The sequence below is a fragment of the Xiphophorus hellerii genome, chromosome 9 (assembly GCF_003331165.1).
Source record: "Xiphophorus hellerii strain 12219 chromosome 9, Xiphophorus_hellerii-4.1, whole genome shotgun sequence".
Classification (NCBI taxonomy): Eukaryota; Metazoa; Chordata; class Actinopteri; order Cyprinodontiformes; family Poeciliidae; genus Xiphophorus; species Xiphophorus hellerii.
The window spans coordinates 771,450-791,791 of record NC_045680.1 but is presented as its reverse complement, the minus strand read 5'-3'; the positions used below and the strand labels follow the sequence as shown (position 1 = coordinate 791,791).

The window sequence follows — 20,342 nt, the reverse complement described above, 5'->3', positions numbered from 1 at the left end:
AAAATGAGCCGTCTCAAAAACCTTATGAATGTTGAGTCACATTTGACTAGAACTTTGCCGTTACCTAGCAACACCAGCAGAGCTCTGCCGTTACCTAGCAACCCCAGGCAAAGCTCATTCTAGAAGGAACTCAAAATATGCAGAACAGACCAGACTGAATTCTTATGATCTAAGAATGATTTTGTGTAAAAAATAAAAAAAATGCATTAAGGATGTTTTGTTCAGCCCATGAACATATCTTAATTTGTTCCAGGAGCATAGTAGGTGATCTTTATGTTAAGATAAATCTAAATGTGAACAGGGAGGCAGAATAACTGGCAATTTACTGCATGATGCTTTTAGGATGCAGTTAAACATTCCCAAATCTTCTCAAAAATAAGCATGTTATTTACTCTTTATCATTTTTTTGAGGACTTCTAACACCACAAAACAGACTATTTTCTTTCTAAATGCTCATATTAAGCAAAAATACTGAATAATATGTATCTTTTACATCAAACTTAAAGTAAGTCTTTAATGATTAACGCACAGTTTCGCTTTAAGGTCCAACTTTGCTCAGATAAATCTGGCAAAGAACTTTGGTTAAACTGCACACACGTCACTGGAAAGTAAAGTTGGTTTCAAAGTAAATGAAAAAAAAAAAAATCAAAGTGAGTTAAATATTGTTTTCTTGTTTCTGGTCATCCTGCATTTTCTGCTTCCCTGAGAGAGAATCTAATTATTCATTCTGGTTTCTGTTAGCGCAATAAATCATCTTATCATAGCAGAGCTTTTCTGAGGCACAAAAACATGTTATCTTTAGGAAAAAGGAGGAGTATAAAGTATAAAGGATAAAGAGTATAAAGTTTAAACAAAAGAAAGCCATTCCTGACAAGCCGTGTCTCACTCCAGATCCTCATTGCTTCTTTCTGATCAGATTTATTTGGATTTTAATAATTAATGTAAACACTCACATGGCTGATTTTTTTATTATTAGTGTGTGATTGTGGGCAGGTTTGTGTTGGTAATTAAAATGCCACCTAAAACAACAAACTGCAGAGGTTTGATTCACACCTTTGTGCTTTTGGCAGTTTAGTTAAACTGCAAACTTTAAAATATTTTAGTAGGAAATTATTTTAGGGATCAACTCTAAGTGTATTTAGAAAGTAGAAGGTAATGATTTATGATTTTTAAATTTCATTTTAAAAATAAAAATCTGAATGTCACGGCTATTGCAAAAAAAAAAACCATTAACAAAGATTACGAGAATATAATGTTTATTCTTGTAATTTTATGACTATTCTCATATTATTACAACTGTATTCTCATACAACTTTGTTCTTATAATATTATTAATTTATTTTCATATTATTATGACTTTATCTTCATATTACTACAGCTTTATTCTGATAGGACTTTGTTCTGGTATTGTTATGAATTTATTTTCATATTATTTCAACTTCATCTCATTTTATTTTGACTTTATTCTTGTAATATTGTGGTTTTCTTAATCTTACAGATTATTTTAATGAAAAGCAAATTTATTTTTCTGTTTTCAAACTAATAATGCTTGTATTTTTAATTTTTTTGGTCAATTACTATGCAGAAAAAATTTATTATTTTTTCGAAAATCATTTTTACTTTGGCAGGATGATGTTTTTGCATGAGTAAAATCCTTTTCTGTAGGTCACCCTGTCAGGTAGGGTTTAACTTTTTGCATCAAATAATCAAATTTTTTTCATTATTTATATTGATATTAGCCAGATTTAAAGGCACAGTCCCTGTTTTCAGTCTACGAACTCAAAATGCCTCATGAATGCGTTTCTTCAGCTCAGCTGAACTAGAACATTAAATTAGATGAAAATAAACAGGAAAATCACATTTACGTCCAGCTATAGGACGGAGATTTCTGGGGAAAAACAAAAACTCGACAGGAAGTGGGTCATGGGAGTGAGAGGAACAACACAACAGTCTGTAAATCTGCTCACCGCCACTTAAACTATAGTAAAACACAGATATTTGTTTCTGCTTGAATAAACCAAAACAACCTGCAGCAGCTTTCCAATTTACAAACTAATTCAAAGTTGAAACGCTTTCCGCTGTGAGGAAATGTTGTTTCTCTCCACAACTCAGCTGCTTGATGGAGTTTTAGGGCCATACTAAGAAAAAAACAAATTAAATTACAAGAATAACTTAACTTTTAAGTTAAGTTAACTTCGGATAAAGTCGAAATAATACAAGTATAAAGTTGTAATATTTTAAGAATAAAGTCAATTTTACCAGAATAAAGCTGAAATAATGAGAATAAAGGCGTAATATTATTACAATAAACTCAAAATATTTTGAGAATAAAATCATATTCCAAAATAATGTAATATTACAAGAGTAAAGTTGTAATATTAAAATAAAGTTGTAAAAAGATAAAGTTGAAATAACATGAGAATAAAGTGAATATTATGAAAATAAATCTGTAATATAAACACTATAATAATGCAAGAATCAAGTTGAAATAATATGTCTTTGTTCTGGTAATACAGCGACTTTATTGTCACATTATTTTCACTTTATTCTCATAATTTTATAACTTTATTCTTGTAGTTTTTATTTTATTAGTGTGTCCCTAGTTCTCCATCGTATTTCTGCAGTCAAAATGTTTTTGATTCTCCGCCTCATGCAGTCAAGCAGAGACTATTAGCAGCTTTTAGTTAAACGCCGAAGGAACCAAAGTTTCTTTAGTAAAATCCACTAAAAAATAAAAATAAATAAACATACAGTGCTGATGTACTGAGTCAGTGTGAGCAGGATGATTAAATAAATTAATTGTAGCTTTAGATGCTGAGAATAACTAAAGAATCAATAAGATTCATATTTTTATACTATATTTACACCTACAATGTAACATTTTTATATTTACATAACATCTGGATGGTTTATTATAACTTATAGAAAAGCTCTACCACAGTACAGATTGGTTTTTATTGTGTTGCCAGAGCTTTGGCCCGGTTCCCTCCAATTCCCTCCAGAGGTCAGAGGTCAACCAAAGCTCCCAGTTTCATTTAACACTCCTGTAAAGTTAATTGTGCTTTTGTTGGTTCTGAAAGGTGAAATCAGCAAGTCGTGCTTTGGGTTTAACTCCTCTGTCAGGCTGAAAAGATGCTGAATTTGTGGCTCTGAGGAGCCGATAAAAAATACCTGGAGAGCCGTTTTTATTCCCGTCCCGCTGACTTCGGTCCTGATTGATTTCTGTTTGTTTTTTACCACATTCTCATTCCCCTCGGATGCTTTTAGCTCCGTGTCTCGTTACTAAATGTTCCTGCAGACTTCCGGTTTGTGATTAGTCTTCTGAACAAGCCCAGTATTTATTTGCATTTCATTTGCATCCTCTCTAGTAACCTGAGTCTGAATGAATCCTGCTCAACTCTGAGAAGGAAAGCAGGTCAGTGAAAGTACAAAAAAAAGAATAATTTGTTTCCTATCCATATGTTGACTAAATAGTTATAGTGTTTTTTTTCATTTTCTCCAAACTGTTTGGCAAAAAAAAAAAAAAAATCACCAGTTTTAAACAAAAATATTTTATAGGCACTGACAAAAAAAAAAAAACAACTAAATTTGACCAAGTCCAGTTTCTAGTGTAAATAACTTAGTACAACTGAAAAATAACTTATAAGTAACTTTTCAGCAAGATATAGGAGGTTGTTTTATCTAAATAATTTTCTTAATATTGATATAAAAAGTACTACTTTAACTGGCAACTTATAACATGGGAAAAATGTCATTTTATAAGTGAATTTATTTGCCAGTGGAACTAGAACATTTTCATCAAAATTAAGGAATTATTGACTTCAACTTGTATATCTTGCTGAAAAGTTACTTATAAATTAATCTTCTCTTATTTCAAGTTTACTAAGATATTTACACTAGAAACTGGACAAAATTACATGGTAAGATTTTGTGTTTTTGCAGTGTAAAGAGCCAAAACATCTTAAATGAGGAAAACACAGATGTAACTATTTACTACTTGATCTACTGTTTGAGCTGCTGTAATACTTTTTAAAATGCTCCTGTCTGGATTTGATGTTTAAATTAAATCTTAGATGATCTGCGGTGAGATCTGGCCTCCATTTTGGATGTTTGAATCTGTTTGGGTCGGCTCTTCCCTCTTAGCTGTAGCCGAGGTTCTCCATCTCATGGCGGTATCTCAGCTCCGACACTTTGGCTTTGTGCTGCTTGCTCTCCAGATGCTGCCGGAAGTCCGTCTCCTGCTCGGCGCCGCAGTTGCACATGGAGCAGTAGAACTGTCCGCTGGGAGTCACGCACATGGCTAGGTCCCTGGGGATGCGCTGCCTCGGCCTCGGGTTGTAATACGGCCCTGGACGGGGCGGAAAGACAAACAGGCAGCATTAATTTCACATTTTGCACGTTTTTTTTCTTTCATTTGGGGTTCTACTGCTTCTAAAAACATCCCAAGCGCCCAAAAATACACCCAGCCGTTTTTGGGCAATGTATTGTTTGTAGTAATGTAATATTAATATGATGTATTGTTTTTTGGAGTTTGGAAAATGAGCCGTTTCCAAAACCTCCGGAATGTAACGTCACAAATCGAAGCACAGACCGTTACCTAGCAACCCCAGCAGAGTTCCAGCCCATCACCTAGCAACCCAGGGGGAACTCCAGAAAGTTTGGTCAGCTTTATACCATGATGTTATATAATATATAACTGTTGCACTGTTATAACAGTTATAATGGTCTGAGTTGAAATATTCATATTTTTTGAATTGCAATTTTGGTTGCAGAGACTTCATAATACACTTTAATTATTAAGTTTTGTTTTTATTTTCTAATTTTTTAATGTTTTCCGGTTTCAGTGTTAAATATTCTTTAGACTTACCATCCAGGAACCACTTGCTGCATTCTTGTTGGTTGTGCAGGAGGCGCCACTTCTGCTTTTCAAACGTGTTTTATAATTGTGCATCTGTTTGCAGCCATTTTTACGTGCAAGTGCAATCCAGCAGATTATTTGGATTTAAAGTGACAAGACAGCCATCAACAGCTCATTCTGAAAAAAAATAGTCCAGTCAAACTAAGAATAACCAAACTCTGGTCCAGCAAACCTGGCTCTTGGTTCGGTTGAAGTGAACTCTGGTGCTGTTCCAATGCTTATGTGAACAACAAGCAGACCAGAAACCGCTCCAAAAGCAGGAAGTGGATTTCAGAGCAGAGCATTCTTGGTGAATACAACCTCTAAACTCGACTAATTCTGCTTTTCTTAAAGTTCAGTGCAAACAGAAACAAGTTTAATCATAGGATAAGAAAAAAGACAGAATGATTCATTTATTCTGATAAAATAACCGTCTTCGGTGCTCAGAAATAACGGTTCAGGACAATGTTCACTGTTTGTGTAGAAAGTGCAGAAAAATGTCAAAAAGAGACAAAAATGACAGCGACAAAGCAACCACACTGCACAAGGTCAGCTGTTCCAGGATATTTCCATCACAAAATCTGCTGACATGAGCAGATAATTGTGGAAAAGAATAAACTGATTGTTTTTACTCTCATTTATTCTCTTTAACTCTTTGCCGATTTGCTAATGAGTTTGTAAAAAAGAGTCGGAATCAGACACAGCAAGAAGGGTATGTTGACGTCAGCACAAGGTCTGACGTTCTTATGCTGTATCTGCTTACACACACACACACACACACCCACACACACACACACACACACACACACACACACACACACACACACACAAGCTCAAAAGGTGAAAACAAATACTGTGGAGGTTTTTCTCAGCAAGCTGTTACCCTATAGGTTAGCAGGAAAACAAACACGACTGAAGATCGCCACCAGTCACCTGACCAACATTTTTCTTTAAAAACTGTTGAAAAAGATCAAACACTCCCCCACCTGGCCAACAGAGGTGGCCAGGTGGGGGCCTCCTCTGTGGCCCCCACCTGGCCAACATAGTTGTCAAGCGTTTCCTGTTTTTCATTATGAGGCAGTTTTTGTTGTTGACTGAAATCAGCAGATTTAAAGTCTTTTCTCTCTTGCTCCATGCATCAAGGACATTTGCAAACGCCAAGCCAGCTGAAAGCTAACAATGCTGAAGAGAAGACGTTATATATTATGCATGCATCCACATTAACGGCAGGGAAAACGGCGTCTAAGCTGTGAAAGTCCAGAAGGGAAGCCTGGGCTTACCGTTAGGTCTGTCACAATCTGAAATGAATTAATTAATCACATGATGAATTAAAATGAGCTCAATAATTTCCACTAGAGCAGCAGTTATTAAAGAGATGCTCTCATTGAAACTTGTTGAAAAACACTGTATGAAGTAGTTAGTTTGCACTTCCTGCCTGTTCATTAATATTTTCTGAAATGCAATTTTGGTTACAGATATTCCACTTTAATTATTGCTTTGTTTTTTATTTTGGATTTTTAAAATGTTTTCCTAAATATTCTTTAGAAATCAAAGTGATTTTGATCTTTGACATACTTGCATTAATATGCCATTATTATTATATTATTTGAAACAACAATATTAACATTTATGGCAATAATTTTGAGAAGAATTTATCATCCAGCAGAATGTCTTATGACGGGACTAAATACCGTACTTTCTGGACTAAATGTTGCTCTGGAGTATAAATTCAATTTATTTATAAATGTGTTGTTCCACTAACACGTTGCGATCAGTTGTCTGCTTTTTAAAGGGAATTTATTGTGAAAAATGTACTTTTTGCACAGTTTTTATCCTTCTATCTGGGTCTCTACTGCTTATGAAAACATCCCAGGCACTTAAAAAACCACTCAGCTGATTTACAGCAATAATTTCATGTTGTTTGGTGTGTGGAAAAGGAGCTGTTTCAAAAACCTTTTGAATGAAACGTAGCAAATCAGCAGCAACTGCCCCTCGCCTCAGCCTGTTACCTAGCAACCCCAGTGGAGTTCCGCCCGTCACCTAGCAACCCAAGCTGAGCAACCCCAGGTCAGCTGGGTTTAGATTCAAAACTGAAACTTTTCCCTCGACCAAACAAGCTTTGATCAAAAAACTTCATTCAGAGGTAAAACCGGTTTTAGTTTCTTCCTGACTTTTCACCTGGCACGGCGGCGGGCAGCTGGGGGCTGCGGCGGTTTTTCACCAGTCGGTACTCGTTGCCATCTTTCCGATTTTTTCTCGGCGCTCCCTCATTGCTGCCTTCCCTGTAAAAAGGTGAAGACAAAAATCCCTTTCAGACAAACAGTTGCTGACACAGAAAACGTTTCCCGACCCAAACCCACATGTTGCTGGAGTTCTGCTGGGCCTCCGCCAGGCGAAGCTTCTTGGCGTGGTTTTTGCCCTGGTAGTGGGCCTGCGCAACTGCCAGCGAGCTGAAGGAGGCGTCACACAGTTTACAATAGTCGTTCTCAGTGGCCAGGATGACCCGGGGAGCCCCTTTATACAGCGCCTGCAAACACCAGACAAAGCATCGCACTGTTTGTGGTGAGAGGAGTTAGGGAGCAAACACGAAGCAAAGACGAAAAAGAAATGTTCAGAACCACTGAGAGGCAGAAAAACAGATCTCTGAGTCATTCTCTCTGTTTTCTTTTACTGCAAAATATACACCAACCACCATTTAGAGATAAGGAAACAGATGTCTGATATAAACAAATTGTTTAAATAATTTGTTTATTTAAATTTAAATGTTTTCAATATAAAAATCAGGACTGAAGATGAAAATCTAAACTGATCAGTGCTGAGAGAAGAATGTGCATCCACAATTACAGGAGACCTATTATACAAAATTCACATTTTGAATGTTTTTGTACTTTTGTTTGGGTCTCTGCTGCTTCTAAAAACAACTCTAGTGCTTAAAAGAACCACCCAGTCGTTTCTTTGGTGTCTGGACAATGAACCTTCAAAATGTAACATCACAAATCAGCAGGCACTCCCCGTCACCTAGGAACCCGGCGGAGCTCTGCTCGTCACCTAGCAACCCCGTCGGAGCTCTGCTTGTCACCTAGCAGCCCAAAGTGTGCGTCACATGCAAGTATAAACGTTGAGCTGGGGGGTGTGGCCAGCAGCAGCTTATTTGCATTTAAAGTGACAAGACGCCCTAAAACAGCTCATTCTAAAAGGAGCTCAAAATATTATCTGAGGAGGATTTTGTGCAAAAACATTTTAATGAAAATGTTTTTTATAGCTACAGTTCAATCCTAACCTGTTCAAGGAAGCGTAGTAGGTCACCATTAATCGACTGCAGCTGCCTCCCACCTCCTCAGATTAAACAGGCAAGTTGGTGCAGAAATGATGTAGTTTGGCCTAACCTGTCTGCCTCCATCAGCATCAGCGGCTCCTGAGCCGGCGTTCGGACCGGCGCCCTCCAGGGCTTCTGGTATCCTGATGGCAGGTGGCTGCTGGCTGCCAGCATAAAAATTTCTCAACTTTTTGCTGTGGTTCTTTCCCTGGATGAAAAGATGCAGAAGTTAGTATTTTTGTGGCCAGTTACAAGTAAACGTAACTAGATGCTACCCAATTCAGGTGTTGGCATAAAGTATAAAGTAAAAGGGCAGCTGAATGTTTATGTTGGTTACATTGGTCAAAGCTGTAGTATGTAACTTAATAAAAAAGATGTTTACATATTTGTTAAAATTATTAACATGTCGTGACAGTATAATATAAGACTGTGGAGAAATTTAGCTTTACCTCCTCCCAGTGCTAATTAAAGAAATAAACCACTGAGTCAGAAACAACCAATCAGAGCCAGGAGGAGGGTCTCAGCGCCGCCAATCACTCTTGTGTATGCACTCTCCTCCTTGCTCGCTGCTATGCTGCAACAGAGCCTTCCACGAATGCTAAGGCTAGCAAAGAAGCTCAATAATTTCCGTTTGCATGATTTATTGTTTTTCTCTTTCTTCTCCTTCTGCCAAAAGCAGGATGACTGAAGTCTTCAGTCTGTTGCCTTTTTTTCTGAAGGACAATTTTGTTTACAGATAATTCATAATTCATTTCATTTGTTGTTTCTGTTGCTTTGTTTATTTATTTTTGATCATTGTTCATTAGAATTGAACGTTTCTTGATCTTTCAGATTATTATGCCATTACCATTATTGAAAATACTCTGAAAACAACAATATTATTGTTTATTGCAATGATAAACGGGACAATTTATCATCCCGTTAAAATTGGTTATGGTGACAGGCCTGGTCATAACATCAAGTCATAACAACTTTTACAAAACATAACTTTGTAAAAGTTGCATACTGCAGCTTTGAATTGGGAGTGTGTTTCCACTCACCTGGTAGTGAGCTTGTGCCTGCTGAGCGGAGTTAAGTGTAACATTGCAGAGTTTACAGTACAGTGGTTTGCACAGTTCTTCCAGACCCAGAGGGTCGTCCTGCTCCTCCACCCCCAGCAAGGAGCCCTCATCCTGGGGCTGCTCGCCGGCAGGAGCCGCTTGGCCTGGTAGAGGCCCACACGGGTAGCTGGATACCTGTGCTGGTCCTGGGGGCCGTGGGGTAATCTGTGACGGACCTGGGTCTGGAGCGGGGGGTGAGGATAAGGGAATGGGGGGCAGCGGGAAGCGGCTGGGTGCGGGCACCACAGGTGGAGGGACCAGTGCTTGAGCTGGGCGGAGGTGTGGAGGACCTAAAGGCTGGGTGAGGTCAATGGTTGGAGGTACAATTGCTTGTGTTGGATCTACAGGTGGAGGAACTAGAGTGTGCGCCATTGGAGGAGGCCCCATTGGTTGGGTTGGGGGCATTGGAGGTGGGGCTAAGGTGTGCGGTGGCGTAATGGATGGAGGCCTCAACGTGTGGGCAGAAGGCCCTAGACTCTGAGTGGGAGGAAGAGTTGGGGGTCCGATTGGCTGGGTAGCAGCAATGGGTGGAGGTCCTAAATGGTGCAGAGAGTCCATGTAATGGAAGGGCTGTTGGGGATGACTGAAGAGACTGAGAGGAGGCTTCAACATGGCGTCCGGACCTGAGAAAACCCAAACGTAATCTGTCAACTGGTTTATGTGTTTAGTGAAGTCCATGAAGAGTTAAAGGCCTATAAGTAACATTGTGTGCAGAAATCTCAGCACATTCAGAGGCCAGAAGACACTGAACATGTTTAAGTCTTGTTTATTATCAGGCCTGGGACCCTTTCTGTTAACTGAGCAACCTTCAGCTGGAATTGGCTAGAAATGTTCAACTTTTGAAAATCAGAAAATTTCCAAAAATATTCAATTTTTGAATCTCAGAAATTTTCTCATTCTTTTTTTTTTTTTTTTTAGCAAAATCTCACTTTTCTGGGGTTTTTTCAGAAATGTTTTGACTTTTAAAACTCATAAAATTTCCACGTTTCTCTAAAAATGTTTTTTAACAAGTTTCTGACTTTTCAATCTCAGAAACTTCCACATAATTTCTAGAAAATTTCTTAGATGTATCACAAAATTTCAGTTTTTTTATTTTTCAAACTTTTAAAAATGTTAAACTTTTGAAATTCCAAGTTTTCCCAAGTTTTTCTATAAAATTTCTGAAACTCCTAAAATTTCTGAATTTTTTAGAAAATTTGTGACTTTTCAAACTCAGAAATGTTCATGTTTTTTCCAGAAAATTTTAGATTGTTTTGGTGGAAATTGACTCCTCCTTTTATTCTATCTTCAGCGGCTCTAATACGCCACCGTAGGTTTTAGAGAATTCACAGTGAAATGAATCCTGAAGGACTCAGCAGCAAAGAAGCAGCATGAAAAGCCAAACACACAATTCTGGTTTTAGCTAAAAGCTTCAATGTTATTGCAAACATGAATCCAAAAATTATTTTAAACTTAACAAAAAGTACTTTTTGAAGATAAAAATAACTTCCATTTGATTAAAATGATGATAAATGTGTATTGGGTGGATTTTGACAGCTGATGATGGCGCAGATTTAAAGCCCAGAGGCAAAATGGACAAAGAGCGAACAGAAACACATTCTTGGACAGAGCTTTGAGCTTCACACTTCAATGGGCTTCAGAAAGATCAGGCTGAGCATGCAGCGCCTGCAGTCAAGCATACAGGACATCAGATACACACACACACACGCAGTACCAACTCTAACTCCATGTTTTTTCCCCTCCTTTTTCATCCTATAGGCCACAAACACACACACATCTTCTGGCTTAGCTAGGTATTCTCACTTCTGTTTTCAGGATTGCTTTGTCACCGCCTGTGTGTGTGTGGGTGTGTGTGTGTGTGTGTTTGAGGTGGGGGTTGTATGTATAACTCTAAATTGTCAGGTCAGTACTCAGCAAACAGCTGTGTCAAAACCCACTTTGCTGAACGCTTTCATCTGAAAATCCGATTGAACGCCGTTGGCAGTGAGTCCCAGACCCAAAATAACAGCCTGGGCTGTTTGTGTTTCCGAGCGCCGCTGCCTGTCCGTCTCTCTGTCCGCCCCGTCCTGCTGCCTGTCACCCGGTCCTGCTGACCTCAGGAGAAAGGTACGCCAGACAAGCCCCTGACCTTACTATTAGTCACATCAGCTGCAGGACGAGTCACACGGCCAACAAGGAGGACCGTCTCAATCCATTTCATTCTTTATTAATATTTTGAGTCCTGCTCTTGTGGCCTTTGTTTTTTGGAGCTGCTTATTTAGAAATGTTTTTAAGTCTTCTAACACTGATTTGTTTGAAGTAATCTCGAAAAAAAAATTAGGTTTAAAGGGGACCTATTGCACAAAATTCACATTTGACACATTTCTGAGCTTCCATTTGGGTCTCAACTGCTTCTGAAAAGAAGCCCAAGTGCTTAAAGGTGACACGTTATGCTACTTGATCAGGTTAAGGTAGGTCTATGGCCTATTCAAAACATGTTGATTAAATTTTTTCACTATACAGACTGCTGCCAACAGCCGTTAAATCCTTAAAGAATTTGAATTAATATGAGTTACATTTATTTTCCCTTTGGAATCAATAAAGAATTTTTTAATTTGAAGATTTTTTGCGTCAAATTATTATTAAATATTCTGAGACAGACTGGCGACATGTCCAAGGTGACCGCGCCTCTCGCCCGAAATGTCTCTCTGGAGATTGGCACCAGCAACCCTCTTGACCCCTGTAGGGTGCAAGAAAATGGATGGATGGATTCTTAATGAGATTTTGAGGCCACACCCCCAACTCAACATTTTCACTCACGTGAAAATGGCTGCAATCGTACATCTTTGAAAAGAAGAAGTGGAGCCTCCTGCGCAACCAACAAGAGTGCAGAAAGCAGTTTCTGGATGGTAAGTCAACATCAAAACCCTTGTCTCTTCCAGGAGTAACACCAGCTGATCAAATGTGTTGGAGCTCTGCATTTGGTTGCTAGGCGATGGGTGGAGTTCCGCTGGGGTTGCTAGGAAACGGGCAGTGCCTGCTGATTTGTTACGTTACATTTTCAAGGTTTTTTTTAAATGGATCATTAATTTATTGTCCAAAAAAATGACCGGGTGTTTTATTTTTTTGTGTTTTGTTGTTTTCAGAAGCTGTAGAAACCCAAACGGAAGTACAAAAACATGCAAAATGTGAATTCAAACAACAAATGGAGGTTTATTCCCGCTGTTTCTGTCTTCTTTAGTTAAGCCCAAACGTACACAGAGCAATTATCCGCATGTCTCAACATAACCAGGAAGATCCAGGCTTTCTGTTGCACTATCTCTGTTCTTGTACATGTAACATGAAACCTCTTACATCCCAGACTCGATTGTTAAAATCATGTAACATAATTACAAACTGCAGCCTGAGTCTGTTTGAATGAAGAATACAAAGACCTCAGGCAGATTTTCTTCTTCTATACCACATTGTTCTTAGTTGCTTTTCTCCAATATAATTAACCCTTAGTTGGCTGAAAACACTGCGTATATAGGAGAACAACACAGACAATAGATACCTTGCAGCCTATTATTGTACTCCAGCTGGAAATCAATAGATGTAGTCTCTTGATGCACAATAGTCTACCAGCTTCATTTTTATTTCCCAGTTGGATTCTAACGGCTGATTTAAGAAACTGGGGAGAAATATTACTTTGTTTTGATGCGTTTTATTTGTATTTTTGGGAACATGTGCCACAGTAGAGGAAGTTCTGCTCTTGTTGCTTAGAGATGACATTAAGGAAAACTGCAGGAGAGATGAGCAGAAATACTGACTTCTCCTAATTATAGCCACATAATCCAATGTGTTTTATTTAGATTTTAAATGACAGATTAACTCAAAGTGGTGCAAAATTGGGAAGTGGATGATTGTTTTTCAGGCAAAACCATGTTTCTGAAAAGTGTGTTTGAATTTGGGCTGCACAGTGGCGCAGTTGGTAGCACTGTCTTTCTTGTTGCAGCAAGAAGGTCCTGGGTTCGATTCCCGGCCCGGGGTCTTTCTGCATGGAGTGTGCATGTTCTCCCTGTGCATGCGTGGGTTCTCTCTGGGTACTCCGGCTTCCTCCTCTTTGTAAACTAGTTTAAGCTCAGTTGGGAGTCTGTTAACAGCGATTTCTATGTCTCATCACAAATTCTTGATTGGATTTTGGTCCAGACTTTGACTAGGTCACTACAACTTGCAACAAGACATTTTCCAATAATTTTTTTAAATATGTGAAATAATCTGCCAGTGGAACTAGTACTTTTTCATCAATGTTGAGGGATTATTTACTTAAAACAAACTGCTATCTCTTGCTGAAAAGTTAAGTTAGTTTTGTCTTATTTCAAGCGTACTAAGATATTTACACTAGAAGCTAGACAAAAATAGTTAGCAAAGTTATTTTTTCCCAGTGTATTGATGCTGAAAATAACTGTTTCCATTACAGATGTGCGCAGAACTTTGTCGATATTCCACTAATGTAAAAAAAAAACCCCCAAAATTTCCATGTTTCTACTAAAAAATACATTAAAATCACAAGTAAATAAGTTTGTTCATGAGATAAGTCATTAAAAACACTCTGCGCTGTCATCCTCCTACCACTTCCTGTCTTTGTCTTCTTTGTCATTTCTGGCAGTAGTAACATAAAAAATGTTTACATGTCATCACAACAACTGGATGTTGTTGTTTTTAGCATCACTTTTTTTACTCGTGATGGTAAAAAGTGTTTCCGTTGCAGTTTGTTTGTTTACTTGAGTAAAATCCTCTGTTGTCTGCACTATAATTTTGGCCCCTTTGAGCTCCCGTAGACTTTATGTTGGCTAGATAGGTCAAGGTTAGCATTTTATTCACTTCTGATTTTGCCCTTTGTAAGCAGAAACACAGAAACACGGCTATTCCTGGCTGCAGAGTCATATAAATACTCACCGTTTTGACTGCAGTGACAAGGCAATCAGCTGCAGGTCAAAAATCAGGATTACATAAAGCCCAATTTCCAATGCTTCATTATCCAGCCATCACACTTCTCCTCAGCCTTTTTTTTGTTCTCACAGCCTCAAGAGGAGCTGCCAGAGATAAAATCCTTGATGTTATTTCAGACGCGCCATCACTTGTCAGATTTCTTTGAGCTTGACTCAGGAGTTTGCAGCTCGCTGGTTGAGCGCCCAGAAACAAAACGCAAAAACAGAGTCTTCAAGCCTTTTTTTAATTTCACTCTCTCCTCTGAGAGTCTTTAAATAGGCCAACTGTTCATTTTCTCTTGAGTTTCTTTTATAGGTGCCGCGTTGTGTCACATCAATTATGGAGCGACAGGAAGTACATGCCTTCTGCACTGAATCCATCCGGACATTTCACTGCCTCCCCTGTAACCGTCGGTTACTGTAGCTAAATTCTTCATTTTATTTTTACTCCTGATAAATTGTTCAGGAATTTAACTAACTTCAACATTAACTGAGATATGTTGCCCTTTAAGTGATTGTGTTTAACAGTGATTTTGGCAGAGCAGGAAGTCTTGTAGGGATGAAAGTTATCAATTAATGAGTTAATCTAAAGATTATTGATCTTATCAATCATCTTTGATAAGCTGACATTTTCTTCAAATCTTGAGATTTCTCTTGTATTAAGAGGTTTGACTGTTTTTTCATAACACAAAAGACTAACTTTTCATGATATACCCAGTTTAGAAAAAGAAAAAACACATTTGAACATTATTTTGTCAGTTTCAGAATAAACAGAAAATTGTGGTTTTCTCAGTATATTTGTAAAATAAATGACAGGTAATTCATTATATTTTGCTACTTGCATGAATTGTTTTGAGGAATGCACTTACTGTTTGGAAAGGTTGAAAAGGATTCAAGAAATGCACCAAAGCAACTGAGAAAAACGGTGCAGAGACTCTCTCATGTTCCCATTTCTACTTTTTTGTCTTTTCCGTTCAGAATCACAATAACATTTCTGTCAACAAATTACAACAAAAGCAGAAACATGCATGTTGTCCAATCTCTTGTTGTCCAGTTGCAATTCACATTATTTGTCCTCAAAACTTTACTCAAGAAAATCCTGATATATTGAAAACATGACAAATCAATTTGTCAATGAAGCAAGGACTTGCCATTCAGTTCATTGACACAGATATTTCATTTTGAGATATCACCAAAGGATTTTTGGAAAGAAACTTGCTTTTGCAGGTAATCAGTGGTGTTTTACACAGAGAGAGAAATCCACCAAAGTGACAAACAGATACACTGTAAAATCTAATAATTAAATCCAAAAGGTAATCTACGGGTTCCTAGTGAGTAATTGGAGGTTTATTAACATGAATAAAGAGGTGGATTGGTCAGTCTCTCGCTGTTAACATGGTCAGTGCTGCAGCATGACAGATTTTGGCCCGATGTCTCTGATTTCTCACAGGAAAGCGGCTACGCAGGTTCATCAGGGAGCATTTTCTTTATGGCTGTCACATGTCAGCAGTTCAGATCGAGCTACAGCTCTGCCTGTTCCTCTCCGACTTCAGATCTGAAGTCTCTCCAGTGCACGTATTTCCTAGAGCTGTCCACAGATTTTTGCACCGCAGCATCTTGCCGAACAGAATGGTGGCTGGTGCAGCCCAGCAGCAACATCATGAAATATGACAGCGGCAGCGTCAGGGGCAACCCCCGTTTCTACACCCACGGACCGCGAAGCGATCTGCAGTCACCTCACACCGGCTTTCACCAGTTTCTTCTTCTCTCTCTCTCTTTTTTTTCAGAATAACGCAGGAGAGTTTTTGCACGTCAGCCTCAACTTACCTGGCAATCGTGCAAGATAATGGCTGCTGTCACTGTAGCCGACAGGCGGCGAAGTGTAGTTTCTGCAGTATTCTGCGCTCTGGTAGTATGCAGCATCCCCGCATCTCAGCTGCAGCGCCATCATCGCCGGAACATCCCTCTGCCAACTTCTCCTCTCTGAAAAACCGGGCGGGCGGTCAGACAGGATGACAGTCCCGACCAGGACGCGCACACCGCGGCTTCCACCGGAAGGGGAACAGGGTGCAAAAGGTTCCCAACCCAAAGCACAAATTCACGCCGTTCATCGTCCACTGCGCGTTTTGGTTTTGTTGTTGCCATAGATAATCGGAAAATGTCGTGTAATTTGTGAAGGCGCTTTGGGATTGTTTAAATGCCCCCGGAGGTTTGCCCAGCATCCCTTTCCGTCTTGGTACGGCCCATTTCCGATGCCACTGCTGCTTCTTTGCATGGGTGGCAATAATGACACATTGTATAAATATGCTACACCTCTGTGGTCAAGTCCAGCCACCGAGCTGGCAAATCATGACTAAACCGTTCTCAGATATGCGTGTAAACAAAAAGCAATGCATTAAGATAAAGATAATAAATGAATAATAACGATAAAATAAACCAATAAAATAACTCCTGACTGCTGAAGTCCGGGCTGTAAAGAGTAAAAGTGTGAATGTGAATCTCTTATGATCTTCCATACTTACAAATATATACTTACAGTTTATATTTGTTTAGATCTGTCGCAATGAGCAATAAATTAATCACATGATAGATTAAAACGAGCTCAATAATTTCTATTTGCAGGTTTTATTGTTTTGGTCTCAACTTGCCCTTTTTTTTGAAGGACAGTTTTTTTTTCCAGAGACTTCATAAATAATTTACTTTGTTGTTTCTTTTGTTTATTTGATATTTATAATGTCTTCCAGTGACAGTGTTAAATATTCATTAGAATTTAAGGTTTATTGATCTTTGAGGATGCATTGAAAATGGTCTGAAAGTAACAATATTATCATTTATCGCAATAACTTCTGGGACAATTTATCGCCAGGGGCGGTTCCTCTGCCAACAGGCTCCACATCACATCATTTACAGAGTTGGGTAGTAACCGCTTATGTTACATTTACTTGAGTAACTTCTTTGAAGAAATCTACTTTTAGGAGTATTTTTTATTGTGCTGTACTTTTTACTTTTACTTGAATAATTTTATTGTGAAGTACCTCTATGCTCAGTTGAGTAAAATTTCTGGATTTTCTACCCACTGAGTAAAAATCAAACAACTTTAAACCACAAGTTCACCAGACACACACCTGCAGTTATAAAATTATGTGAAAATGTTGGTATTTTAAGGACCAAAACCAAAATAATTCATATAAATAACTATATTTACCAAATAACAATATCAATTTCTTTCAATATAAAACTTTTCAAAAATTTGCAACTCAAAAGTTTCCATGTTTTTTCTAGAACATTTTTGAGATTAATCTCAAAATTGTTTTTCCTTGAAAATTTGTGACTTTTCTAATAAAAAATCTAATAAAATTTTCTTGTTTTTTTCAAGAAAATTTCTGAGGCTAACCTTAAAATCTGGGTTTTCTGTAGCAATTCTTTTAATTTTTGTTCAATCTCAGAATTTTTTTTTCAAGAAAATTTCTCAGATCAGTCTCAAAATTTCAGATTTTTTTCTAGCAAATTTTCAACTTTTCAAACACAAAAAGTTCCTTGTTCTTTTCTAGAAAATTTCTCAATTTTTTTTGGTAGAAATGTGCCCCTCCTTTTTCTTCTTTCTATCCACAACGGTCCTAATATGCTGTTGTACTATGCGAACACATTACAAGCCTGGCTCTGCTATAGATCACATGCACAGACAGCTGCTAAATACACACAATGCTGACTAGAAATTGATTTTACACCTTTGTTTTGGCGCCCCCTCTAGCGCAGCGCCCCTGTGCGTCGCGTGCCCACGTTTTGCGCCGCTGTTTCCAGTGATTGCCATAGTCTGAAGGTAAAACTGAGTCGACACGTCATTGGCTCTCACTCTGGCTGTGTTTGTGTGTATTTTAAAGGAAGGAAGGGAGGAGGAGACAGCGTGGAAGTGGAAGTGGAAGAAGCTTTTGTCGCAGTAACACAACTTCTCCAGTCGGGCAGCTGCTTTTCTACAACACATCCTCCAACGGTCGAGTCCGTCCGACAGACCGACCGAGTCGACATGCCGCCGGTCAGTCTGTGCTCTCCGTGACACCGGGAGGGTGAGAGTGACCTCGGCTTGCTTGTCACTGAACGCTGGCGCGGAAGCGAAAGGCTCGGGGGTTGGGGAAAGACCGACACCTCCCTGCGTCTTTCCCGGCGCCGGGCAGACACGAACCCCGGATCGGCCGCAGGGAACCAACCGCAACGGCGGTTAGCTGGGAAGCTAACAGGCATATAAACCGAGGATATCCGTTCAGTTGAGCTTTGAGTAGAAAGCAGCGGGTAGGTTTTTAATTAATTGAAATATATGTGTGTTTTTAAATTCTCTTAATATTTTAGTGCATTTTATTGTTATTTGGGGAATTTTATTTCCCACAAAGGGAGGAAAGGCATAGCATTAGCCTTTAGCTGTGATGGGCAAACATTTGGATAATATTAGTTCAATGTGTGTTTATAGAATGGAGAAAGTGTAATTACAGGGGTTTCTAACTTGCTAGTGTCATCACTTAAATTAATTGTATTTTATTTTGTATGTGGTTGTCATTTGTGTGCTGTCATCGTTAGCTAACTTGCTTCCACTAGCCAACATGAATCACCATTTCTGTTATTCAGACTCAGTCTCAGGTTGTTTTGGGATTTTAATTTCTCCTTTCTACAAATATTTCAGCGACGGCGTGAAAATGGATTAAAAATGAAGGGCGGAACTGTCTAATCATCCAAATAGGAGGGCATCTCTCTCTCTCTCTCTGTCAAAGGTATGTTTCTCTTTCACATCACTTCTGTTGTCATCCTTCAATTAACTTCAACTCCAGAGCTAATTTTATGAACAAAGTGTAACCCGATCACTGTGTCACAAGTGTTTCCATTGAGCCCAGTTCGTCATGCAGAGTGGTGCAAATCCCTAAACCCTCTGTTGCCCACAAATATATGGAGTTGTGTCCTGCAAAGCCTCAACAGATGTTTGATCTCCCCTGCCTGACCACAGATCTGTTGTGTAGCTGTATGGCATTACAGAAAGAAAAACTTGTCTAGGTCAATATTTCCCCACTACCCACATCCTGTGTTTTAAGGAAACTTCCTCTTTAGTCCTAAAGTACTTTGCTACATCCTGGCCAGGGTCAGAGATCACAGAACTACTCAATTGTAGTGTTTTTTTTTAGTTTATGAAGGTTTTTCTGGGTTGTTTTCGTGTACATTTCCTTTGGGAGTGTTCTATTTTAGGTAAACATGTAAGGAGAATTTTAAAATGTAATTATTATTACCGGAAAGTTGCCAGAGATTAATTCTCCTAAGTGTTTCTTTCCGTTTATGTGTATGTCTAGAGAAGTCTTCTGTCTTTAACATGTCTTGATTGACGTGAATGTTTCAGGGTTTGATTGGGGGCCAAAATTACAACATTTGTTACATTTTCAGCTGCTGTGGTTTGCTTTCACAATGAACTGTCAAATGAACCAAACTTTTTGTAAAACCTGTTCCCCTCCTTACCTGTGGTGGCACTGGACCAAGAACTACTGAATGAAATGACACACAAAACTCAGAAGAAGACATTGAATGCAACTTACTTACAAAAATGGATTAGTGTCAGATTTTAGTGGTTGTAAGATTTCTTTTTTGTTGAGCCATTTTTTCCGCTAGTGCTAGACACTCGTGTTTGTTTTGGTTGCATTTATCCAGAATGCCAACAAAGTATCTGGATTAACTGGCTGTTAAATGTAGAAATAAAATATTTTTGTTCCCTTTTTATAAGCAGGGCATATTTGTATGTACAGCTTTAACGTGTAAGGCATTTATTGGCTATATTAGTGTAACTAAAAGACACAAAACGGTACAATTAACGCTGCCTAAGAGTTTTTTCCCCCTCTAAATAATTTACCACTTTTTTTTTTAGATCGATCAATTCATCATAATTTTTTTCTTTTACAATAAATTAAGTATTTATTGCAAAGCCTTAAATAAAATGTAAGGAAATATTTGGACTCTGAAAATATTTAAACTGAAGGCATATTTACTAATAAATAGGCTGAACATTCAGAATGTAATAAGATTAAATTGTAAATGAGCACTAAAGGTGTTGA

At 38.4% G+C, this 20,342-nt stretch overlaps 2 protein-coding genes across 4 annotated transcripts in view; one reads left to right on the top strand and one right to left on the bottom strand.

Annotated features, from left to right (window-relative positions):
* Positions 1-3,851: 3,851 nt before the first annotated feature.
* Positions 3,852-16,287, bottom strand: zmat3 (zinc finger, matrin-type 3). The gene is made up of 6 exons (XM_032571886.1): positions 16,090-16,287; positions 9,254-9,936; positions 8,284-8,421; positions 7,258-7,424; positions 7,076-7,179; positions 3,852-4,348 (listed from the first exon to the last, which is right to left on the bottom strand). The coding sequence occupies exons 1-6, from the start codon at positions 16,211-16,213 to the stop codon at positions 4,140-4,142; spliced, it is 1,425 nt and encodes a 474-aa protein (XP_032427777.1). The 5' UTR covers positions 16,214-16,287; the 3' UTR covers positions 3,852-4,139.
* A 36-nt stretch (positions 16,288-16,323) lies between these two features.
* Positions 16,324-20,342, top strand: part of LOC116725670 (phosphatidylinositol 4,5-bisphosphate 3-kinase catalytic subunit alpha isoform-like) — a 30,200-nt gene continuing 26,181 nt past the window's right edge. The window contains exons 1-3 of one of the 3 annotated variants that reach the window (XM_032571881.1): positions 16,324-16,338; positions 18,144-18,549; positions 18,935-19,022. The gene's annotated coding sequence lies outside the window, so the exon portion shown is untranslated. Of the gene's footprint in view, positions 16,339-17,994; positions 18,550-18,934; positions 19,023-20,342 lie in introns of those variants that run through there. The other 2 variants (XM_032571882.1, XM_032571883.1) reach the window with 2 other exon arrangements.

Excerpts from the sequence above, each read along its gene's own strand:
- zmat3 (XM_032571886.1), bottom strand. The coding sequence starts at position 16,213 with ATGATGGCGCTGCAGCTGAGATGCGGGGATGCTGCATACTACCAGAGC. Across the intron at positions 9,937-16,089 it reads TTATCTTGCACGATTGCCAG|GTCCGGACGCCATGTTGAAG; the intron begins GTAAGTTGAGGC and ends GGGTTTTCTCAG. Across the intron at positions 4,349-7,075 it reads GCTGCCCGCCGCCGTGCCAG|GGCCGTATTACAACCCGAGG; the intron begins GTGAAAAGTCAG and ends CGCCCCGTCCAG.